The 26,864-nt window shown below is 39.5% G+C and overlaps 1 protein-coding gene across 1 annotated transcript; it reads left to right on the top strand.

The window, feature by feature from the left end:
• Window positions 1-1,131: 1,131 nt before the first annotated feature.
• On the top strand, window positions 1,132-26,864 carry gabrr2b (gamma-aminobutyric acid type A receptor subunit rho2b). The gene is made up of 9 exons (XM_039664305.2): window positions 1,132-1,489; window positions 2,300-2,406; window positions 7,499-7,566; window positions 9,744-9,967; window positions 10,056-10,138; window positions 10,230-10,370; window positions 15,457-15,609; window positions 19,335-19,531; window positions 19,720-26,864. The coding sequence occupies exons 1-9, from the start codon at window positions 1,362-1,364 to the stop codon at window positions 19,999-20,001; spliced, it is 1,383 nt and encodes a 460-aa protein (XP_039520239.2). The 5' UTR covers window positions 1,132-1,361; the 3' UTR covers window positions 20,002-26,864.

Raw genomic sequence — 26,864 nt, 5'->3', positions numbered from 1 at the left:
TCTCAGTGCGTGCACTCGATCGCTCTGGTGCGTGAAACACTTTGATAGCACTTAGCTAGATTAGCCTTGTTCATTCATTTGGATTCAAGCAGAGAAGTGACCAAACACCTCCACGTTTTCCCTATTTAAATACAGTTACACAAGTAGAGTGACTCAACCAAGAATGGTGACACAAAACGTTGTGCTTTTCCCGCGGAATATCATAGGAACTGCTTGGGAGCACTTCGAATCGGCGCAGTAATATCATCACTCCGCTAGGATTTTTCAAGTTCCACATTTGACGCAATAAGGATGCTCGTCAGTTTCCGGTTGTGGAGATTAAAGCGGAGGAAAACCGAGGGATTATGGCAGAGTCTTCAAAAATTACTGTCCTCCCGTCTTTTAAACTAAACTTTCATACGTTTAGATGAAATTTTATATATAGTTATGTTTATTTAATATCATTTTAAAAAGAAGCATAAACACAACGAGGGTTGTCTGTTTTATCTGTTTTTGTGACTAACGTTTCTTTAGTATAACCATGGATTATAAAATTCAATAAATTCTCGGTAATGCATTGGACTCTATGATAGGCGGAAGTTATCGAGCATCCTTGCACCTTCACCGGTGTCGTTTAAAGCCCTTTGAAGCTGCACTGAAACTCTCATTTGGACCTTGGACCGTTTGGTTCCCAGTGAAGTCCATTATATGGAGAAAATTCTGGAATGTTTTCATCAAAAACCTTAATTTCTTTTCGACTGAAGAAAGAAAGGCATGGACATCTTGGATGACATGGGGGTGAGTACATTTTCAGCAAAAATTTGACTTTAAAAAGTGTGCAGCTGCTGTGGTTTCCGCCATACATTAATAGTTATATCCACTTTACACGGGAAAAGCGCAACGTTTTATTTTGTGACACCATTCTTGGTTGAGTTACGCTACTCGTGTAACTGTATTTAAATAGGGAAATCGTGGAGGTGTGGTCGCTTCTCTGCTTGGCCCATATTGAATGAACTGGGCTAGTTAAGTGCTATCAAAGTGTCTCGCGCACCAGATCGATTGAGTGCACGCACTAAGACGAGAGAGAGGGGTGTGTAGCCTATCAACTCGTAACGTAGTTTAATATGAAAAAACGGCGGAGTATCCCTTTAAGACGAGGTGTCTAGTTAAATATATCATCTTTAAAACAAATTAGCTCGACAGCAGTGCGCTCTTTCCCAACGCCAGTCGAAAGTTCTGCTGTGTTCGTGTGTAACTGAAACGACTCGACGAATCGATGTAATCGCCATGTGCGCGCGCCCAGTCAGCGCGCCGCGCTGGTTGAGCAACGCGACGCGTGGCTGGCTCAGAGCATCATTGTGCGGGAACGGCTGTGCCTGAAGATGCTGTCTATCCTCTCCTTCAGTATGAACGCTGCTTTTCTTCTGCTGTGTGTAAGTGTGCGCGGGCACTGCGGGAAGATGAAGCTCGGCGTCAGGAGAACATCTGGACAACATCACAATCACGGAACGTAAGTGTCGTTTCAACTTATTATTTCAGTTTTCACATAAGCTCGGGGTCTAGTGAGCATAGGACAACATCAGGGCAAACTATTATTTACAGGTTGCTTGAAATAAGAGCTGTACTAGTTGTCACAATTATCTACTTAAGTACACGAGTTTGTGTACAAAATACTTTTTCATGCTGGGATGGTTGGTCTTTAATTAAATATTTTCTATTTTTGATGTCTTTTTTTTAATCATAAACACTTGATTTTGTGCATCAAACTGTTTTACAGTAGGCAATTTATAAGCTTGCTGTGAAAACTTTTTTGTGAAATGAGTAAGTTAAACTGTTTTCTTCTGGATTTTAAGTCAATGTTTTAAGATACTGTATGTTTATATATATATATATACACACCTTGAGAAATATTCGTAACTAACACCACCTGGCTAGTCCTATATTTTTACTAGTATTATTATTGCATCTGGACACCAGAAGTCAGGAACAAACATTGCACAGACAACAATTGACTTGATGTCAAAGTACTATGTTGTTTGAGAATCTCTTAATAATGATAATATTTCTATTAATAACATCCCATTAAAAATTAAAATACTTATTATGATTAAAATCATTGCTGGTATATAGGTGTGCATATACAAATAATAAACTTTGACTGTACTTAATTCTAGATCTTTATTTTATTACTGTAAATAGGTCATAATTTAGCCACCGTTTTTGCCTGTGTAGTGTCTCAGTTCATGTCATGGACGTCTTCATCATGGTGTACGCGTGTTTCTGTGAGCTCGCACTGAAGTCCCGACATGTTCTTTTGCAGTCCGCTTTTCAAGAAGACGTTGGATGAAACCAAGACGCATCCGCTGAGATCAGACCATCTGCTGCGTGTTGATGATCATGACTTCACTATGAGACCTGAATTTGCAGGTAAAATCTGTGTGTGTGTGTCAATGAAAAGTTCAAGAATATAGATGATCAATTTCATACTGAATGCAGACTTTCTTTTTATGCAAATTTGTTCCCTTTATGACACAAATTGGTAACACTTTACATTAATGTTAATTAGTTAACATTAGTTAATGCTAGCCTGGATAACGGCAGACTACGTATCATTGAGAATGGCATCTGGAAACCACATGTTCATTTTCTCGTTTTTGAGGCATGGGTTACGAATGCCCAGAGCCGTATTATTGGGAATCGTAGTTTTAAAGCCATAATATTGCTTTGGAAACACCCAGGGATGGTGTGTAATAAGGTTTGGACAGTGCTACACTTCATGTCACATTGAATTATGGTGAAGGTTTTGGTCTCGTCTGCAAACATTAACAGAGATTTGAGGCATGCCCTCTTCTGAAGTTACTCTTGGTGTTGATTGAGTCAGCAACGTCCACTGGGACGCTCAAGGCTTTTCTAATTTACACATTGGTTTTGCTTCTTATCTCTTCAGAATGCTTCTCTGTCTTCATTATCACAGCAGTCAATTCAATTCAAATTCACAACACATGGGTTCCTGTGGGGGTTTAACCCTGAACATGTGATGATAATGTGCATTGGCGAATGCATTGCAAGCTCTGACTCAACTTGACTTTTGTCTTTAAATCTAGTTTTTGTGCGTGCTGGATGTCGTCTACAGCTGCACTGCAGAAGTTCCTCAATGTTGACCCATTGTTTACAAAAAGTAATGGAGCACTTTGTAGAGATGTTACATTTGACACTGAAGCTTCAAAGCATGTATCGAGTACTCAACGCAATTTCTCATGAAGCTCGTGTTGTTTTCAGAGAAACACGTGATCAACGAGAAACGAAGCCTCGCTTTCTGTCCAGTCTTGTGAATGCTTCACTTTGTGTGTCATAAACCCAGATCACTACTCTACAGTTTTTTTGTATGTTTAAGTCCATTTACTAGTTTACTAATACTGTGTTTGACCCCCTTTTGGGGACATGGTGGCCATAAAGGGATGGACATGGTCAGAAACAATGCTCAGGTAGGCCGTGGCATTAAAACGATGCCTAATTGGCACTAAGGGGCCTAAAGTGTGCCAAGAAAACATCCCCCACACCATTACACCACCACCACCAGCCTGCACAGTGGTAACAAGGCATGATGGATCCATGTTCTCATTCTGTTTACGCCAAATTCTGACTCTACCATCTAAAAACGAGACTCATCAGACCAGGCAACATTTCTCCAGTCTTCAACTGTCCAATTTTGGTGAGCTCTTGCAAATTGTCGCCTCTTTGTCCTATTTGTCGTGGAGATGAGTGGTACCCGGTGGGGTCTTCTGCTGTTGTAGCCCATCCGCCTCAAGGTTGTGTGTGTTGTGTCTTCTTCACAAATGCTTTGCTGCATACCTCGGTTGTAACGAGTGGTTATTTCAGTCAAAGTTGCTCTTCTATCAGCTTGAATCAGTCGGCCCATTCTCCTCTGACCTCTCGCATCAACAAGGCATTTTCGCCCACAGGATGTTGGATGTTTTTCCCTTTTCACACCATTCTTTGTAAACCCTAGAAATGGTTGTGTGTGAAAATCCCAGTAACTGAGCAGATTGTGAAATACTCAGACACCAACAACCATGCCACGCTCAAAATTGCTTAAATCCCCTTTCTTTCCCATTCTGACATTCAGTTTGGAGTTCAGGAGATTGTCTTGACCAGGACCACACCCCTAAATGCATTGAAGCAACTGCCATGTGATTGGTTGATTAGATAATTGCATTAATGAGAAATTGAACAGGTGTTCCTAATAATCCTTTAGGTGAGTGTACTTCTCCAAAAAACACACATTTACCGGCTGGCCTAAACTGCACTGAGCGATTGAATGCGCTTACTTTATCCGCCATGTTTTTTTTTGTTTTGAAAAGTGTCTTATTTTACACAGAAATCATTGCAGTGTAGTCCTGCTTAAGATAGTCAGAGTCTTAAGTGCTTTGTGCAGCGGTCTGATTTAGGGCTGGGTAAAAATATCGATTCATCAATGCATTGCAATTTTTTCCTTCTCAATTCAATATCGATTCATCAAATCCTATGAATCGATTCAGCCATCCAGGCCAGTGGCGGCGCTGTGGGCTACACTCTAGTGAGAGCGTTCAGCGTTGTACAAGTCGCGCTTTAGCCCTTAGCAAAACAGCGCGATGACGGACAGCAGCTGCACTCCGTTCAAGCCTGATTCAAGCCTGCACCGCCAACATTAAAAGCCGACGTTTGGGCTCATTTTGGATTCCACTGTAAGCCGGGAACTATGGAAGCTTGTTTCCGCCACAGAATGGAAAATAAAAAAGGTAATTGCGACTTTTTATCTCACAATTCTGACTTTTTTTTCTCACAATTGGGAGTTTACCTATTGATTTATGACTATTTCTCAGAATTGCAAGATATAAAGTCAGAATTGCGAGATGAATTGCGTGATATAAAGTCGCAATTGGGTGTTATAAAGTCAGAAATGCATGATATAAAGTCAGAATTGCGAGATATAAAGTCAGAATTGCGTGATATAAAGTCAGAAATGCATGATATAAAGTCTATGAGATATAAACTTCTGAGAGGGAAAAAGGTTAGTATTTTTCCCCCCTTAGAATTGGCCTGATAACCCGCAATTGCTGTTAAGTGTGATCAGCTATTAAGTGTTATTGTTTACAAAATTATAATTAGAATATAATATTGCACTTTTTTGAGTATGCACATTTTGTGCTTCAGTTTACATTTCTTTTATAACTTGAATGTATAGGAAGAAAGAAATATACTTTCTACTACTTAGTTAAATGCACTTTAGAGGTGTTGTTAAAGCACTGTACAGTGCTTGTCACAGTTGTGTTTGAATTCAACACATACAATATTGTACATTTTTATTCTGCTGAATAAACCATGACAGGAAACAAACATGCTGGGGTCAATTTGTTCTTTAACATTGGTAAAACTGCGCACATTACTTAAAAATATACTCAGGCACTTAATTACTTGTGTATTTACTTATTATTGAATTGATATCGAAGCTAATAAGTCAATATTGAATCGAAATCGAAGCTAATAAGTCAAAATCGAATCGAAATCGAAGCTAATAAGTCAAAATTGAATCGAATCGAAATCGAATCGAATCGAAGCCTCAAGAATTGAAATCGAATCGAATTGTGAAATACCTAACAATACCCAGCCCTAGTCTGATTTAGATCTGAAGTCTGACTATCTACTATATTTAAGCCATAGTCAAAGGGCCCTTTCACACTTACCTTGTGAAGTTCTGCTACAAGATGGCAGCTCCCTCGAGGCTTCAACTTCCGGTGGATGGATTACCCCCTTGGCGCGAGCTCATGAAGCTCCGCCCCCTGTGTCGGCAGCAGCAGCTCATTTGCATTTAAAGGGCCCACACTGAAACAGTGCATTTTTCTGAGCCCTAAAAAAATGACAATTTTACGTGCTGTAAAAAATGATCTGTTGGGTATTTTGAGCTGAAACTTCACACACACATTCTGGGGACATCAGAGACTTATTTTACATCTTGTGAAAAGGGTCATAATAGGGGACCTTTAAAACAGCGCCCACAGTGTCTGATTTCAGAAATCTATTAAAAACCTACTTGTACTCGTGTGCGTTCAATCAATGTCATGTGAAAGTTGTTATTAATCTTTGTATGAATTTAAATATATATTTTGTACAGTGCTTTGGTTGTTTTGCAACCATGCTTGTTTTAAATGTGCTTTATAAATACCATGAACTTGAAACTTGAAACTGTCCTGGGGATTTCTGTTTTGTGAAGTTTCGAGTTTGTTTCTAGATAAAGACTGCACTTAGATGCTGTTTCCAACGCTGACATGATAAAGTTGCTTTGCTATCAAAAACTATCTTTATTATTCATTCTGCGTCACGCACCAATCCTTTGGATTATACACACGACAGCAACCCCGACATAAAGATGCTATGCCGTGAACTTCACATACTTCACATGCATTTACAAATCCAGCGTTTGGATGATAATTGCTCATTGTGCCGATTGTACACGGCTTTGTGTCAGGCTGACCGTTTAAGAACAGGACAAACAGTGTTGGGTGTAACTAATTACTAAGTAATTAGTTACTGTAATATAGTTACTTTTCCCTTGAAAATGTAAAGTAAGGGATTACTCTTCATTTATATGTAATTTAATTACAGTCACTTCTGATGTAATTGAGGTAAATACTGTGTATAGATCAATCCGATCTCACAGCGAATTGTATGCATTTTATGAGGTGTCTAAATCGTACGACGTACAAATTCGTATGAATTATTGTAAAATATGTATGAAAAAAGTGTGACATGTCATGAGATCAGACATAAAACAATAGTGGGTTTAACATCAAAATGTATTGTCTGATGTTAAAAAGTATGTTTTTATGATGTAACCTTCTCCACCTTCATGCAATTTTATAGTATTTATTTGAAAGAATTAAAACAGATTCATGTCCTTGAATTATTCAGCTGGTCGAGATTCATATGGGATTTTGAAAGTAATTAGTAATTAAATACTTCCTAGAGAGAGTAATTAGTACAGTAATCTAATTACACTGTTGAAGAGGTAATTAGTAACTAGTAATAAATTAATTTTTTAGAGTAACTTACCCAACACTGAGGACAAACACGTCTCCCAGATGGCTAGTCATAAAGTGTTTTCAACAGACAGTCAGCCAACGGTCCGTTGATGTGATGTCTAAGGGTTAACACTAGGTGGAGACAGACAACGACTGACTAAATGCTTTTTTTCCGCTTCTTTTCAAATGAGGGCTTAACATATGGTAAACATTGTTGCAAGATCATATACAATATCTCTTTGTTAAAATAGTCGGTTTATCTGAAATCCACACCTTGATGAATGCTCTTCTAGCGTAATACGTCCGTGATATTTAATGATACTATTTAAATGATTAAAAGCTTTTTTAATAACTTGAGTGTTCTTGTTTCACGGTTATTATTTATGTCATGGGGGTGATTTTTATTAATCCTTGAAATATCAAAGTGCAGATTCTAACTAACAGTGTTGTCTTCTTCTCAGGTCCAGCAGTGCCAGTGGGTGTGGATGTACAGGTGGAGAGTTTGGACAGCATCTCAGAAGTAGATATGGTAAGATCTGGCATTGTTATGGATTATTCAGCCATATCACATAAACAAACAAAATGTTTTGCATACATAAAATGTAGCCATTAAGTTTTTTCTTTGCAAATAACAAACTCAGCATTTATGAAACTGATACATAAATACTTTAAATTTGAAATAATGCATCATTTTTACCCATTTCTGTAATGAGAATGTGATTGTTATTCAATCGGGAGAAGATTGCATAGATTAGATATGGATCTCAGCGCCTGTGATTTAATATCCCCTGAGATGTGTCATGATATGCTTTTATTAATCATATCAGTGCCAGTGTGGATTTGTTACATAATGTGCAACGAGTCACGTAGAGGGTAATCCATGAGGTTTACCCTGTGACATCACAATAAATCAGCCAATCAGAATGTGCAGTCCATCCGGCTCGATGAAGACATCCCTCAGTTATGCCAACAGATGGTAATATTTCACAAGGATTTAAGCAGTTTGGAAATGCATGTCAACACCTTGCATACATTTTTGGTAACGTTTTATTTTGATGGTCCCTTTGAACAGTCTGTTGACTATAAGTAACTACTACCAGTCTATAATAGTCTACTAACACTCTAATGACAGTTGCTATGTGTGTAGATATTTAGGTGTAATGTTGCTTAGTCAAAATAATGTGTAAAATGGACCATCAAAATAAAGTGAACCCGTTTTTTCAGGCTTAAATCGGACTAAGCTATTTTTGTTTTTTACTAATCTGCATTGGTAAAGGTGAACTAAGCGGTTTTATTCTACTAAAGGGGTCGTCGTCTGTCATGGTTGAGATCACATCATCTGATGGTACAGTTTTAGTAATAAGACCACTGTGATTTCAGCCAGCCACAAATTAACAAACATTACTGGGTCATTCTTTGAGATAATACTGGCTCAGTGTAAAACCATGCATGAATATTGAATATTAATGTGAATCTGGACATCTGCTCAAATTCAGCTGCAATGAAAGAGAAGTTTCTGGACATGTACTTCATAATGTTACTTCTTGATTTGAGGCTGTTAAATTATCAATGATCAAATCGTCGCTGCAAAAACCTGTTGTACACAAGCCACCTTCTACCTACCCTCTGATTGATAGTACATACTATTTTAGCAATAAAAGTACTGTTAGTGTAATTGTAAAAACGTCCACCTCCAAGTCTTTTTGCTGTGAAATCTCTACTAATTTTAAACGCGAATTAATGCAAGAATAACTTTCATAATGAACACCTACTGGACTGAAGCAATTAGGTTTACTTGATTATCCTTGAGTATCAAATATGATCATCATCTCTCAATCTTTATTGTACTGCATTGCATCATATGTTTTAAGACTACAGCGCTTTTATTGGCAGATATAGAGTGACAGCTGAAATGTATAACTCTTATGTATCTGCTATACTGTTCTCTTTGAGATATGACTCTATGCACCATAAAAGCCTGATGTATCAAAATATGAATAGTTTCTGAAAGGGCTGATCAAACAAAATTAACAATGTTTTGACGGAGCCACAATTGACATAAGAATGGCGTACTTTTAGTGTCCTAACTACACGCGACGCGATAAATTCCAGCGACAGCAACGCGACGCGACTGTGAGAAGCCACACATTCAGAACAGCGTGTATGAGTCTCTCTGTGAAAGTGCACTGTTTGCCCGCACTCGCATTGAATATGGGTAAGGACATAATCAAATCAAGAAATAACATTATTAAAAATCAAAACATTAACAAAATATACTCATTGACTAATTTTGTTATGAAGTACAGTTGTATGTTTGCATAGAATTCATTTTGAACGTTATATTACATGCTTTCAAAATCTGAGGTAAATTATCCGTTATCGCTTGTGGCACAGTGACCTATTTTTAACAAAAAATAAATAATGTATACTCATAACCAGTGTAATTTCTTCATTCTGTCAGCCGCGACGTCGCAGAAATAGGAACCGTTTCTAAATTAGAAACTTCGCGTGTCGCCGTCGCGTCTGGTTAGGACAAAAACTCTGATTAACGTGGAGAAAAGATACCTTTTATCGCGTGTCGCGGCGTCGCGTGTAGTTAGGACACGGTGTCAGATTACTCTGGGATAGGAGAAAGTATTATTGTTATCGAACTAAACAACACACAATGAGCTTGAAAAGTCAATCCATGTTGTGCTCTTCATACAGGACTTCACCATGACCCTGTACCTGAGACACTACTGGAAGGACGAGCGACTATCTTTTCCCAGTAAAACCAATAAAAGCATGACTTTTGATGGTCGATTGGTGAAAAAAATCTGGGTTCCTGACGTGTTCTTTGTCCATTCCAAACGATCCTTCATCCACGACACCACCACGGAGAACATCATGATCAGGGTGTACCCCGATGGACACGTGCTCTACAGCCTCAGGTCAGTACAGTCTGCTCAAGTGCTTGGACGCCTGAACCTGATGTAGCTTTTATTCTGCCAGTTTTGAAAGTGATTTTCGCTGCGTCAGGGTGACTGTAACTTCAGCGTGTAATATGGACTTCAGCCGGTTCCCGTTGGACACGCAGACCTGCACGTTAGAGCTGGAGAGCTGTGAGTGACGTACACTTCTCCCGACGTTGATGTCCAGAATCACTTCTTGAGTGTCTGCAAACTTGCGTTCATCTGCTGTGTGTGTGTCCAGATGCCTACACTGATGAAGACCTGATGCTCTACTGGAAGAGTGGAGATGAATCTCTGAGCACGGATGACAAGATCTCCCTGTCTCAGTTCCTCATTCAGAAGTTTCACACCACCTCCAGACTGGCCTTCTACAGCAGCACAGGTGCACACGCTTATCTTTACAAGAGGAAAGTTGTTTTCGGTTGTCTGCTAGTGCATAACGACCTGTCCTGGTTTATTAGTTTCCCAGACATCTTGGACAAATTGTATTTGTGTTGCATGCAAATAAATGTCAAAACTGTTTATTTGGCTTCTGATTTGAATGTAGTTTTAGCTTTATAGTGACTTGCATCTTATTTTGAGTTTGGTCATCAGTGGCTTCTGTTTATGGGCATACTTATAATGTGATTAAGCTGGAGCTCATGCAAACAGAATACTCTTAGAAAAAAGGGTTCTCTATATGAAGCATAGGGTTCTTTACTCAACTGCAAAGGACCTTTTTGTTGTAATTAAATTATTGTTTATTAAACTGTCAGACTGATCTCATGAAGTAGCGTGTGTATGACACGCCAATTCGTATTTCCATTTAAATAATCGCCTTTCAGCGTGTTTATGAACGCCGTTGACTTAACGTTATATAAATATATGACTTACCTCAACCCCGTCCCTAAACCTAACCGTCACTGGGGTTAATGGCATTTATGACTGTTCCCTTACCATACTAGGTAAAAAAAGATATGACTTACCTCGACCCCATCCCTAAACTTAACCGTCACTGGGGTTAATGGCATTTATGACTGGAGATTTGACTGCGTGTTCAGACACGCGGAATGACGCGGACGTTAATGGCGTAGACATATACGCATACACGCGGATAGCTCAAAATGCGTAGAGATAACACGCCACCTGACTCGAAAGTGGCGTGTATGTTTACGCAAAAGTCATGATGTCATGTTGAAACTGTTGTAGTAACTTAATATCCCATTTTAATCATGCTGATTTTTGAAGGATAAAAACTGAAATGGCACTCTTCGTGTGATATCAATTAATTTTTGTGATCATTCATGCATTGCATTTTAGGGGTTCCAAATACGTAGCGCTTTAGAACCTTTTAAGGTTCTATATAGAACCTTTTCTTCTAAGAATGCGTTATTGGTAAATACTCATCACAGTGTTAAATAAACAGATATCAGCAGAAGAGTAAAAGTAGTGGATTGTGCAGTTAAATAATAAAGCAGGTTCAATCTACAACTGCTGATTGTCGACTACTAATACAGTTAACAAGGAGAATCGCTGACGAGACAACAAGAACAGAAAAAAAAGAGTGACAGAGTGACAGTTTGAAAAATGTCATTAATTTTAAGATTTTTACGTCTTAAAGGGATAGTTCACCCAAAAATGAAATTGAAGTCATTAATTACTCGCCCCCATGCTGTACCAACCCCGTAAGACCATCATTCATCTTCGGAGCACAAATGAAGATATTTTTTATTAAATTTGAGAGGTGGATCACTGCTACATACGCCCCCTCTGGCGACAAGCGAAACTGCGTGCGCACATACACGCACGTTTGCACGAGCTGTTCATTACCAAAGGAGCATCAGCCGCACACATCTTTTGTTACAGTCATAATGAGGTAATAAAGTTATAAATCTGGAAGTCATTTAAAATATGTGAAAGGAAAGGCATTCGATTAAATTACACACTTATGTGTGTGTGAGGGGGAAACGGGGGTAGAAAACTTCGGTTTTTGTTTCCATATATATCCAAGTTGAACTCTTTTATGAGCTTACTGTATCCACTTATGATTGTATTATTATGGAAACACGTTCATGAACAATGTAAGTTATTACGTTGTATAGGACCCGTTTGAGCCCTAGAACGGAGCGGAGATCTCTCCATTTGTGGAAAGCGCCCCGATGTCGACTCTCGTCTTATTCCGACGCCTGGCACTAGAAAGAAGTTGTATTTTCTTTTTCTACAAGTCAGTCTCTTTCTATTTTTGTGGAAATTTGAGTAAAGTTGTGTCGCTCGAGTTGTCTTCGCTGATACGGAGAATGGTGGCGAATGGGCTATATGCATGCATAAGTTCCGCATTTGACGTAAGGATGCTCGTCCATTTCCGGTTGTGTAGATTAAAGCGGAGGAAAACCGGAGAAAACGGGATTATGGCAGAGTCTTCAATATTTACTGTCCTCCCGTCTTTGAAACGAAACGTACATACGTTTAGATGTAATTTTATATATAGTTATGTTTATTTAATATAATTTTAAAAAGAAGCATAAACACAACGAGGGGTGTCTGTTTTATCTGTTTTTGTGACTAACTTTTCATTAGTATAACCATGGAGTATAAAATTCAATATAAATTCTCGGTATTGCATTGGACTCTATGATCGGCGGAAGTTATCGAGCATCCTTAATCCTTCACCAGAAATAACGCCGTGCATAGAGCCCATACACACACCTGCCAGTCATAGCCAGGCGAGCGTGAACGCGCATGACGTCACGCCCAGTCCCGAATCCCTCTTATTTATTTCACTGTACAGGATAATAGAGGAATTCGCAGTGATCAGAGAAGGGCTCATTTTCAGCCCATCAGGCAAATGTTTTAAGGGTTAGAAAAATGGCTATTTTTAACATGAAATGTTGCGCAATGCACCTTTAAAATCAATTACCATCTAACTTAACTGGGCTAGCTAACTTGTTACCAAGTCCAAAGCTTGTGATTGCAATCACTGCAAATCTGGTGTTTGCAAATCTTACTTATCATATCATCATTGTCATGGTTCTGTTTATTAGTTTCACCTCCTTCTGCCTGAATTAGTAGTTTGTTGTCTTGTTCACTCATTATGTTCAGCTGTGCACTCATTATCACGTGTACTTAAGCTCAGTTCTGTTTGATTCATTGTCGGGTGTCGTCTATGTTATGTTATGTGGATGTACCGCTATGCTTTTGGATTTACTAAAGGGCTGCATTTGGTCTTCATCATCGTGTTTGAGTTTGATCATCTACACAGCATTGCGAAAAATATGTGACGATTGTTTTAATATAGATGAAGCATTGAAGTGTCATTTTTCAAGATTTTAGCTGCTCAAAAGTACAATTAGGCTGCATTTACACTGCAGGTCTTGATGCCCAAATCCGATTTTCACTATACACTGCTGAAACTACCAAATGCAGACGTTCTGACACGGGAAATTAAGCAAAACAGAACGAAATTATATGGATGCAGATGAGGATAAAATTATCCAGTGTTTTCTTTCCACAATATTTCAATAAGTCATCAAAACATTGGTCTCGTACGGCGGAGAAAAAAAATGGAAACAGATTTATTTCTGTAATAACAACCCTGCATTTTAGCCTGCACTCTTCACCCCAAACACTCAAAAGACATGAAACCTCCGCATTGATCCACTGTGTGTATCCTTTCTTCCATCGCGCCTATAATCGCGCACTTTTTAATGATGTATGACTCGCATTACCGGGGAATATCCGATTTGTCTGCTTGCATGGCACATGCAAACGCACGTATCCGATTCATATCCGATTCATTACCACATATGAATGAGGCCTGAATCTGATCTGAGAAAATCGGAATTCATGCTTAAAGCAGACTGATCTCATGAAGTAGCGTGTGTATGACACGCCAATTCGTATTTCCATTTTTGGCGTGCTATCAAGACGCATAATCGCCTTTCAGCGTGTTTATAAACGCCGTTGACTTAACGTTATATAAATATATGACTTACCTCAACCCCGTCCCTAAACCTAACCGTCACTGGGGTTAATGGCATTTATGACTGTTCCCTTACCATCCAAGGAAAAAAAAGATACGACTTACCTCAACCCCATCCCTAAACTTAACCGTCACTGGGGTTAATGGCATTTATGACTGGAGATTTGACTGCGTGTTCAGACACGCGGAATGACGCGGACGTTAATGGCGTAGACATATACGCATACACGTGGATACACGCGGATAGCTCAAAATGCGTAGAGATAACACGCCACCTGACTCGAAAGTGGCGTATACGTTTACGCAAAAGTCATGATGTCATGTTGCTTAACCCTTAAAGACCTAGACCATTTTTGGAGCACCTGCACCGCTTGTTTTTTTCTAACCCATTATAGCAGTCAGCATCAAGTGCCATATATCATTTTTATCAGGAGAACTTGAAGTTTCAATATATCTCATTTAAATAATCCAATTTTACATTTAATTTGTCTTAGAATGGATGAATTTACCAGATTTAAGAAAAACGGCAGCATATTTGTAGTGATTTTTTTTACTCAACTCAAACAAATCCTCCTGAAGTTTGGATTTTTTCCTTTAGAAAGCTGTACTTGGATATTTTACATTTCCAGATGTAATTTTGACTACATGCAACAATCCCTAAGCAAGTTATAGGTATTTATTACAACATTATTATAGGCGATTTTCAGTGAAAAGCATTGTTTCAGTGAAAACAGTGTTTTTCATACTGACAATTTAGATGTGTCCAAAAAAGTTAAGGAAGTAACATAAATAGAAACATTGTAGTAGAACAATGAAGCAAAAAAAAAAAAAAACTTATATATAAATAAAACTTATATATATATATATAAACACACACACACACACACACACATACATACATACATAGCCTATATGAACTACTTTGACTTTACCTCTGTTCAAATTTCTAAAGAAAGATGCTAATTGGTCGTGCAAAAGACCAAGAACTATATTTATTGGTTGAGTAGATGATAGTTTTAACCAATCTGGGGATGGGGTGGGACTAAGCATTAACAGTCATTTATGATTGGCTCAGAGGAAAAAAAACGCACGGGTTTCTTTGACGAATCAATGCTGATCAAAAATTGATGACGCAATCACATTCACTACGGAGCTTCTGAATGTCCAAACGCGATTAACCCGATATCTTATTTAATCGAATGTTATTTATCGAATGTTATTTAACATTTAAGAACAACAGTTATTTTTAGCCGCCGGCGGCTGTATGTAAGCTCAAACGTGATGCGTAACACGAGAATGAACCTCATTGGTTCATTTTTAAATATCTTCATTTGAGTTCTGAAGATCAATGAAAGTCTTACGGGTTTGGAACAACATAACGAACAAGAGTAAATTATAACAGAAATAACACAACATTTTTGGATGAACTATCTTTTTAAGGATTAAGTCTTCAGAATCGGAATATTTTCTTTTTCTTTTACTCTATGCTCTAATTTCATATCTCCTGCAGGTTGGTACAATCGTCTGTACATCAACTTCACTCTGCGGCGCCATATCTTCTTCTTCCTGCTTCAGACGTACTTTCCCGCCACTCTGATGGTCATGCTGTCATGGGTGTCCTTCTGGATCGACCGACGAGCCGTTCCTGCCAGAGTCTCGTTAGGTGAAAACACTGGGGTTGTAAAACTCAACAGTTTTTGTTGATTAAAGGGGTGATGAACTGAGAAATCAAATTTTCCTTGAGCTTTTGACATCTAAGAGGTCATCATATTATAAAAATATCCTGTAAGTTTCAGAACTGAAAACGTCCTTGTTAGTCCAATAAAAGCTTTTATTTACACCAGCCCCAGCAAACGACTCGTTTTTAAAAGTGGGGAACTATGACGTCAAAGAGGATAAAACACCACCCCCGCAGAAGAAGATCAACTCCTACTTCAACACGGCCGGTTTAGCCCCGCCCACCGATTCGCGCATTACACGCATAGCTAAGTAGCCTAACAACTTACATGCCTACCTCGTGATGGCAAACCGGATCGATCTACCGAGCAATACAGAATATTGTGCAGCGCCTGGTTGTGGAAGAAGACAGTCGCTGCATAAGCTTCCTCTGGATTTCAATAGGACTGCATGGATAAACTTTATTTTTAATGACGTTCCAGCTGATCGTCTGAAAAAAAAACCCGACCGTTTTTCAGGAAGGCTCACAACTTGGGTACGAAATAGCCTATTACTTATTCATTTTGATGTTTTTGAATGCAAAAACCAAGCGAACGTCATAAATTGACCTCAGACAACAATATTATAAAAGTTAAAAAGCCAGTTCATGACCCCTTTAACATTGTATCTGACAGTTCTAGATACAAATTCTCTCATTTATAATCTTAGAATATTGTGTTACGTTCAAGAATAGCCTATTAATTATTTTGGACAGCCAAATATAACAATGCTAACTACTGAAGGGGATTTGGTTTATTAATTGCTCTGTATTTGAATCAAGGTTGAAAACTATTTAGCATGAGATCCCAGTAAATTAACCAATTACTGCTTTCTGAGACTAAAGATTCATGCAGATGATGTTGAACTTTTCATTTCTGCTCATTAAAGTATTGACGGTGGACAAATGCAAGTTTCATAAATACAAATGAAATGAGTTGCAACTGTCACAGCCATTGTGTGCGTGTGATGCTGACTCAGGAGCCGCCCGATAATCAGTGTTGTGCAAGTTACTTCCAAACTGTAATACATTAGGTATTACTTGTTACTGTTATTTAAAAGTAATTCATTACCTTACAATATTACTGTCCCAGAAATTGTAATGCGTTACATTACTCATGTATTACTTTTGAGTTACTTTCACCAAAATAACTAAGTAGAACTTAACTTTTGGGCTGTAACGATATGCAATATGAAACCGAAATCGCGATTCACCACACGACTCAGATCCACGAACCTACAGAATCGCGACAAACCTCTTCCAACTCCAGCGTTTATCAAGCGACGCGAATACTTTTTGTGCGAAAAAACAAACAAAAATAACGAGTTTATTCGACTATTTCTTGTCTTCCTTGTAGGCCAGAACGAGAATTCCTTAGATTTCCACGACGCATGCGCGAGAATTGCGATCTGAAGTAGTGTAAGCTGGTGTAAGCAGATCGCAAATCTCGCGCATGCGTCGTGGAAATCTAAGGAATTCTCGTTCTGGCCTACAAGGAAGACAAGAAATAGTCGAATAAACTCGTTATTTTTGTTTGTTTTTTCGCACAAAAAGTATTCGCGTCGCTTGATAAACATATAGTTGACCCACGGTAGTCACTTGGGATATTTAAACATTTTCTTCATTGACTTTCTGGGCCGTCAAGAGGCAGTCCCTTAGGAGCCAATGTGGTAGTTATACAGCTCTCAAATTTAATCAAAAATATCTTCATTTGTGTTCCGAAGACGAACGAAGGTCTTACGGGGTTGGTACAGCATGGGGGTGAGTAATTAATGACTTAATTTTCATTTTTGGGTGAACTAACCCTTTAACCAGCAATACGGGGGGAGTACTCTGTGTTCGGGACGCATACCGAGCCTGGAGCCCTCCTCGGACAGCACGCCAAATACGCATTTATTCTATCTGACTTAAGGCGGGCAGCCGGGCATACACTGTGCGATGTCTGTGTGATTTCAGCAAGGTACCTACTCATACTCAACGAGTAAATCACATGCGATGCAAAGGCAAAGTTCAGGGTTTATGTGCTCACACTGTACGGTCCGATCGTCGAGCTGCGACTTCACTGCTCACACTATACGTGTAATATCTGCGATAACCCCCTGGATTGCGCCTATAGACGTGTATGTATCCAGGGATATTGTCAAAACAAGCATTTGCTATCAGTATCAATATGATTTAGCGTTTTCAATTTATGCATTTAATTATTATTAGTATTATTGTATTATCATTATTAGGGGAGGCCTATAGGCTAATTTTATTATTAAATTGATCCGCTATTATAATTAATTTGCCACGCAATATTTTCACAGCACATAACCAACGTGCTGTGAGGATAATATTACATAATCTTACTCCTCATTAAAAATTGTCTAAAACATTTAGGTCGATTACAATGAATTATAGACATATAAAAAAACTATTAACAGTCTATAATATGTCCGAACATTGCCATAATTAATCATCAATGAAAATTAAAAACAGGTTTATTTCAAAAACATTGTTTGACGCAAATTAATAAGGTGTTACATCGCAGGTGGCTTGGAAGACGTGGGTAATATTATCCATTTTGCAACACGAACTGGAGGTAAGCAACAGTAATTTGTAGCTAGTTTGAACTACGGAACTTAAAGATCTCCCTCTTTTCGTTTTTATTTAAATTTTATTTTTGCTGCAGATGAAATGGTTAAACTTCTGTTTTCGCGCAGGCGCAGTGAGGGGAAAAAACACTGAGTTTAGGGCAATCGGTTCGTAGCTTTGCTTCAACTGTGCGATATAGTCACGAGGAGCGACCACAATTTCTGACATGCCAGAAATTCATCCGTGAGAGGTTAATCGCCTCTCGTTTCTCCCTGAACACTGCACGACAAACGACAAAGCTGAAAATCGGTCCGACGCGAAAAAGAGTCGCACGAGTCAGAATTCGGCTGAAAATCGGACGAAAATTGCACAGTGTATGCCCGCCTTTATTTGTTAGCGTGAACGTGTGAATTTAAAGATGTCTTTACTACCTTTCTGGGCCTTGCAAGTGATAATAACGTTGTAGTCTATGGAGGGACGGAAAGCTTTTTGATTTAATCAAAAATATCTTGGTTTGTGTTCCAAAGATGAACGAATGTTTGGAACGACATGAGGGTGAATAATTAATGACAGAAATTTCATTTTTGAGTGAACGATCCCTTAAAATCATAAAACATGCCACAGTGCAGACAAGAAAAAGACACATAATTCAGACTGATCTCATGAAGTAGCGTGTGTATGACAAGCCAATTCGTATTTCCATTTTTGGCGTGCTATCAAGACGCATAATCGCCTTTCAGCGCGTTTATGAACGCCGTTGACTTAACGTTATATAAATATATGACTTACCTCAACCCCATCCCTAAACTTAACCATCACTGGGGTTAATGGCATTTATGACTGGAGATTTGACTGCGTGTTCAGACACGCGGAATGACGCGGACGTTAATGGCGTAGACATATACGCATACACGCGGATACACGCAGATAGCTCAAAATGCGTGGAGATGACACGCCACCTGACTCGAAAGTGGCGTATATGTTTACGCAAAAGTCATGATGTCATGTTGCATAATTAATATGCAAAATGGATAGTTGGTGTGGAGATGAAATAGTGACACTATTTGTGGGAGAATTTGACTGTGATCTCTCGGTAGGCATTACGACGGTGCTCACCATGTCCACCATCATCACTGGGGTGAACGCCTCCATGCCCAGAGTCTCCTACATCAAAGCCGTGGACATCTACCTGTGGGTCAGCTTCGTCTTCGTCTTTTTATCGGTACTTGAGTATGCTGCCGTAAACTACTTGACCACAGTGCATGATGGGAAGGATCGCAAGTTAAGAGAGAAGGTAAATGAATTTCAATCATTTTCAGATATTCAGTTTGTCTTACTGTACTTTCCTCTTGTTGAAAGTTACACAACTTTAGGTAATATTAAGTGACCAACCTGTTTGTCTTAGTCAAGCCTAATTTAAATAAGCCATATCTTGCACTCTGCAACCATGGTAACGAAAGTGTTTGTGTTTACCCATTTTAGCCTTTACCTCACACAAGGACCATGCTGCTCGATGACGCGTACGGTAAGTCTGATGTCAATGGCCTGGCAGGATATACCCAAGATCCCGTCTCCTCTGGGGATAAACAGGAACACATGGTGGTGTGCCTGTCTTTGGCAAATGAGGCCACAGCAGCCAAAAAGAAGACCCTCAGAGGCTTCCGTATCATCCAAAACACTCACGCCATTGATGCCTACTCTCGCATGATCTTCCCCGGGGCCTTTATATTCTTCAATCTCATCTATTGGTCTGTGTACTGCTGAGTTGCCTTGAGTTGGATTGTTGTTGTGGCATATTTTACTGCTAGTATATTAACAAAAGTAAAAGAAAATAGTTTTTTGCCATTGATTGAAAGTAAAAAGACAACATGATATGATCCAGGCCGGATTCAAATCCTGGCATTGATCTTGAGGACATGTGCAAGCAGATATCGGATGTAGGGTACAACAGGGCTAAGGATGCACTGGAGTTAAAGGAGATTACAGAGCCGCTGCACCATACAGTCTCAGCCCGACGATTGCTGAATCCGCCCCATCACTAACCCTATAATCTCCACACTAGCTTCCGGTCTGACGCGGCTGGCTATCCTCTAAACCACTAGATGGTACTACAAATCACCACTGCACTTTCCTACACACCCACAGCATGGTTTCTAGACACCATCACAGTCAGCAAAGCTTATTCTGCGCTAATGTGATCTAATATTTAATGTGTTCTTTTTATTTATAGATTTATATAGCAAATTGATCATCTTTACAATTGGTAAATGTATTTTAAATTAAGATCGTGCTAATAATGTTTGGTTTTGTCCAAGGTTATTAAATCAACAGTTTTTCAATAACTGAAGAATGTGAGGCAATAGTTCCATTGTTTATGATTTTTAAACAAAACAACCCACTTTTATGACTTATTTTCTTACAAAATGTGTTGCTTCATCAATGTTCAATATTTGTTTTGTTTGTGTGTGTGTGTGTCTGTGTGTTAGCAATCTTACACTATACAGGGACAGGCAGTCATGGCCTAATGGTTAGAGAGTTGGAATTGTAACCCGAAACAGACTGATCTCATGAAGTGGCGTATGTATGACACGCCAATTCGTATTTCCATTTTTGGCGTGCTATCAACACGCATAATCGCTTTTCAGCGTGTTTATGAACACCGTTGACTTAATGTTACATTACTGTACAAATATATGACCTACCCCAACCCCGTCCCTAAACCTACCCGTCACTTGGGTTAATACGATTTATGAGTCTTCCTCTACCATACTAGGAAAAAAAGATCGCTCCCCAGATGTAGATCTACATTTTGCTTCGTTTCGCTCGGACATTTAACGGCGTGTGCGTACACGCGGAATCACTCGGACATTTAACGGCGTAGACGTACACGCATACACGCGGATAGCTCAAAATGCGTATAGATAACTCACCACTTGACTTGAAAGTGGCGTGTATGTTTACGTAAAAGTCATGATGTCATGTTGCCCGAAGGGTTCGATTCTCAATACGAGCAGGAAATGACTGAGGTGTCCTTGAGCAAGGAACAGCAAAATGGCAGCCAACTGCTGTGTGTGTGTTCGTTCACTGGCTTCCAGTGTGTGTGTGTTCACTACTCACTGCTCTTAATGTGTGTCCACTAACTTGGATGGGTTAAATTGCGAGTCCCTGTTCTTCATAGTCTTCCTGCAGACTCCAGTTCCAGCGCTGCTCCAACACTCTTCCCTGTTATACCATGAACACCTTGAGTATCTGGTTCAGGAGATCAGGCTGGAGCTGAACTCTACAGGAGGAGCAGGGTTGGAGACCCCTGGAGGAGTGAGCACATTTTCCTTAAGGTGTGCCTTTAGCCCCATTGCACCCTACACTCTTGGATGACTAGGATTCTGCTTGCTGATTGGATTTTTTTAGATGATTTTGGTTCTGTGTTCACAAGTGGTATTTTGTAAAAAGTCGTTGTTTTACATGTTTCATATCCTCTTGGTGCTTAAATAAATGCTAATGTACTGGACTACAGCTGACACAGTCATCAGAATAGAGAATACACTTACTCTCACCTAAAGGATTATTAGGAACACCTGTTCAATTTCCCATTAATGCAATTAGCCTTTCGCCGAGCCCCGCCCCCCTTAGTTACTGCTGCTACCTCCGTCAAACAAATGGTCAAACACGGGCAGCGCGACAGATTGCCATGACGGCAAAGGGTATTCCCGTGCGTGTCAGTGACCTTTTTTGGAGCAATACCTCCGCGATATCAAGCAAGATCGAAGCAAAAGGGGTTACGGTATGCGGTGGAGGGATTTATTCCAAATATAAAATTAAGAAATGAATGAGACACGACTACTATTGAGGCTAATGCTTACCAGTCTCAAGAAAAATCAGAAAAACCCCATGACCATGCTAAGTTACCTCAAATGCAACCAGCACAGCCTTGAAGATTTTATAAACTGGTTCAGTGGCTAATTGTTTGGAGTTCGAAATATATAACTTGCGCTGCATATTTATTCAGTTTGCCTCCGATACAGGAGTAGCACGTTCGCTTTAACAAGCAGGTTGTTCATTACCACAGCAACCGATTGCGTGTCATGCTTATGCTGAATGCGATTTTCGTGTTTAAAAAGTAACTAACGTTATGCATAAGAGACGGAAAGAGGCAGAGAACCATACGTTATTTAAGGTTATTTCTATTCGTTACGATATTGATATATGAACTGATGTTGTCATGTAAGCTTCATGCTTTCCCCGTTGCGAACGTCCTCTAAACTGTAGTCTACGGTGCTGCACTGCTAACTTAGCTGACTGCTGCTCATTTTCCCAGAGAATATCATGGTATGTTAACAACAACCCTTTAGAAAATGTACAGTAAGTCCTTTGTGGATCCTCTTGATCTGCTTTCTCCGTGCTTCTTTGACTAATCTCAGTCGCACGCACGCTGCACGCGAGACGAGTTAACCATGTTCGACACATTTAACTGGAATTGGGGCGTCCACACTGTTTAATACATCTTAGGCACGGCTCGCGTTGTGTTTTGGGCTTTGGAAAGGGAAAAAACACAACTTCTCCAGACAATCTCTCGGGGTATCATGTGTCCGATTTACTAACGCCGTGGGCGCACCGCTTACTGTTTGACGGAACAGCTCACACAGTAACGGTTGCTATGATGTGTGATTGGACAATGGCCATTTTGTGGGAGGGGCCGGCGAAAGGTCAATTATCTAATCAACCAATCACATGGAAGTTGCTTCAATGCATTTAGGGGTGTGGTCCTGGTCAAGACAATCTCCTGAACTCCAAACTGAACTGCAACTGCAATTTTGAGCGTGGCATGGTTGTTGGTGTCTGAGTATTTCACAATCTGCTCAGTTACTGGGATTTTCACGTACAACCATTTCTAGGGTTTACAAAGAATGGTGTGAAAAGGGAAAAACATCCAGTATGTGGCAGTCCTGTGGGCGAAAACGCCTTGTTGATGCGAGAGGTCAGAGGAGAATGGGCCGACTGATTCAAGCTGATAGAAGAGCAACTTTGACTGAAATAACCACTCGTCACAACCGAGGTATGCAGTAAAGCATTTGTGAAGAAGACACAACACACACAACCTTGAGGCGGATGGGCTACAACAGCAGAAGACCAAGAGCTCACCAAAATTGGACAGTTGAAGACTGGAAAAATGTTCCCTGGTCTGATGAGTCTCGATTTCAGATGGTAGAGTCAGAATTTGGCGTAAACAGAATGAGAACATGGATCCATCATGCCTTGTTAGCACTGTGCAGGCTGGTGGTGGTGGTGTAATGGTGTGTTGGATGTTTTCTTGGCACACTTTAGGCCCCTTAGTGCCAATTGGGCATCGTTTAAATGCCACGGCCTACCTGAGCATTGTTTCTGACCATGTCCATCCCTTTATGGCCACCATGTGCCCATCCTCTGATGGCTACTTCCAGCAGGATAATGCACCATGTCATAAATCTTGAATCATTTCAAATTGGTTTCTTGAACATGTCAATGAGTTGACTGTACTAAAATGGCCCCCACAGTCACCAGATCTCAACCCAATAGAGCATCTTTGGGATGTGGTGGAACGGGAGCTTCGTGTCCTGGATGTGCATCCCACAAATCTCCATCAACTGCAAGATGCTATCCTATCAATATGGGCCAACATTTCTAAAGAATGCTTTCAGCACCTTGTTGAATCAATGCCATGGAGAATTAAGGCAGTTCTGGAGGTGAAAGGAAGTCAAACACAGTATTAGTATGGTGTTCCTAATAATCCTTTACAGTATTTTTACAACAATACAGTGGTTGCATTGTAAAACAATACATTTAAATACTTTGCTGTAAATGGTAAATCTCAAATGAATTAATAGTGAAGCCTGTCTTCAACATTTGGCCAAATATTAATCAACATCATCCACTGTGAATATCCTTGATGAATATCTCGCCATGGGAAAAACCTTCATGCATGATTATTTCATACCTTACATTGCTCTGTTGTCATTGCAAGCCTAATCTATTGCGTGGAGGAGTGTGACATGGGAATGTCATGATATGCCTATTGGCCATCATACACCTTCCTCCTCCAAGCAGAAGTGTTCCTCAGTGGGTTGAGGAAAGGTAATATGGCGAGAGACAGGGTCATGAACCGAAGATGATCCTGAAACTGTTCCCAAACCAGCTCTGCATGATGGAAACTGACATTGTCCTCACACAATAATCCAAGACAGGGGATTTCTTCTCCCTGAAAGGCCTACTAGAGTTTATTTTGAAAAACAATCAGGTTTTCAGTGTCATATGATCCAAGAAATGCTGTACAGCTTGCCACGCCATCTTCATATTTAGCCACTCACATTGAGACGTTTCCCTCATACTTTATTCACTATTTTATACAGTAATGCCATTTATTATACCGTAAAAGTATTGTGAAGAGTAAGCGGACATGTAGATAATTGTAGGTTATGGTTAACTAACCTAGCAGTCTCTATGGTAATGCCTCTGCTCTGTTAACCATATGCTCAAGAATGATGGCCTGTACTTCATTTGAAACAACTGTAAGGACAGTCCTACTATAGACATGCTAATTGATTAAACTTTAAGATTATTTGGATTAAACGATAGACGTGTAGTAAAATGAAAAAACTTTGATAGTAATAGCATTATGAAAGCCAGTTACTGTGAATTAAACATATGGATGTTGATTTGTGTATTCTACTAATGTAAATTTGTTCCAACACACTTAACATCATAGTTCCCAAAAAGCTTGACGTCAGCTTGATGTTTAGAATAATATTCCTTAGCCCTTCCTCTATCCGTAACACTAATGCTCTAATGTAAAACACTACTAAAATAAGTACTGTATGAATCCCTAACATTTTCATGAAAGGACAGTTGAAATCGCAACTTCGCAACCCCATAGCTTACCATAACCCTGCTCATACCCTTGTTCCTAGAATTTAATTGAGATGTTCCTCCAGTACCAACAAGAATGTAAATCCAGGATCATGTCAGCCAGAAAAAACCTTCCTTTATAATTGAATGTTCTCAATCTCCCCTCATTAAGGGTCACCAAACAAGGGAAACCCTCAAGGCTCTGTGTTAGGCCCACTTCTGTTTTCCTGATGTACCCATAATTGTGTTACAAAACTGAAGTCATTGACGTTTGTGGATGATATGTCACTGATCACAGGAAGTTGAAACAAGGATATTGTGAATGGACAAAAACCTCTGTGTGAGCAATATAGTGGAAATATGGATATAATCATGGATTAAAGGAGACATCAGAGATGAAACACACCTAGACTGCTTGACTACTCCTTTAGACACTTTTATAATGCCTCCTTTTTTCAAAGATCAGATTAAAAATGGTTACATGAAATTAAATATCTAGGCCAATCTCACTATTACCAGTAGTTCATTTAATTGCATAATAGCCATGGGAGTAATTCTTTCTGCCTGGTAGCGTGAGGCCCTACAGGCTCAGGGAAGGCTTGTGGGCTTGCCTGCCCAACATCATGGACATAAACTCAGGTGTCGTCAGATAGTCAGTTCTGGATAGATTGACCTCGCTTACTGCAGTTGAAGACTTCAACACATAGTGAAAAACCAAAAGACTACTAAATAATGGAATCCGAATAATAAAATGTATTAAATAAAAAAATAAAGTGTGTCTGAGTTTGGACTTTTGTGTTTTTTCTTGTTTCTGTTTCATGTTTGTAGTCCTTACTTAGTTGTTCATGTTGGTTAGTCCCTGAATGTTCCCCGATGCGTCTTGTTCGTCTCATTACCCCTGTGTATATAGAGCCCTTGTGGTTTGTCAGTTGATGTTTGGTGTTTTATGCATGTACCAGCTATCTGCGCTCTCTGCGTTTCCTTGCTGTTGTTCTGTTTGGATTATTATTAAACTCCTCAGACTGATCTCATGAAGTAGCGTGTGTATGCCACGCCATTTTGTATTTCCATTTTTGGCGTGCTATCAAGACGCATAATCGCCTTTCAGCGTGTTTATGAACGCCGTTGACTTAACGTTATATAAATATATGACTTACCTCAACCCCGTCCCTAAACCTAACCGTCACTGGGGTTAATGGCATTTATGACTGTTCCCTTACCATCCTAGGAAAAAAAAAGATATGACTTACCTCGACCCCATCCCTAAACTTAACCGTCACTGGGGTTAATGGCATTTATGACTGGAGATTTGACTGCGTGTACAGACACGCGGAATGACGCGGACGTTAATGGCGTAGACATACACGCGGATACACGCGGATAGCTCAAAATGCGTAGAGATAACACGCCACCTGACTCGAAAGTGGCGTGTATGTTTACGCAAAAGTCATGATGTCATGTTGAACTCCTGCACTTAAATTCGCTTCTTTACTCGCTTTCCTTTACCCAGCGTTACAATTCCTTTCCATTTTAATTAAAATTCTGCATCCTGTTTGCATCCTCAAAAGACAAAATTGACATAATTCTGTATCATTCAGAATTTCATAAGCACTGGTGACTATAGGATATGACTGCTGAAAACAGTGTTTATTGCATGTGATGTTTTTTAGAGATTTGAATGTTTACATTGAAACTAAATGTTTCAGCATCAGCCCTGGGCAAAGGGACAATCAAAGTGGCAAAATGGA

The sequence above is a fragment of the Pimephales promelas genome, chromosome 13, assembly GCF_988280905.1.
Source record: "Pimephales promelas chromosome 13, fPimPro1.hap1.1, whole genome shotgun sequence".
NCBI lineage: Eukaryota > Metazoa > Chordata > Actinopteri > Cypriniformes > Leuciscidae > Pimephales > Pimephales promelas.
Note: the sequence above shows the minus strand (reverse complement) of the source record. Positions and strands in the feature narration are given on the sequence as shown.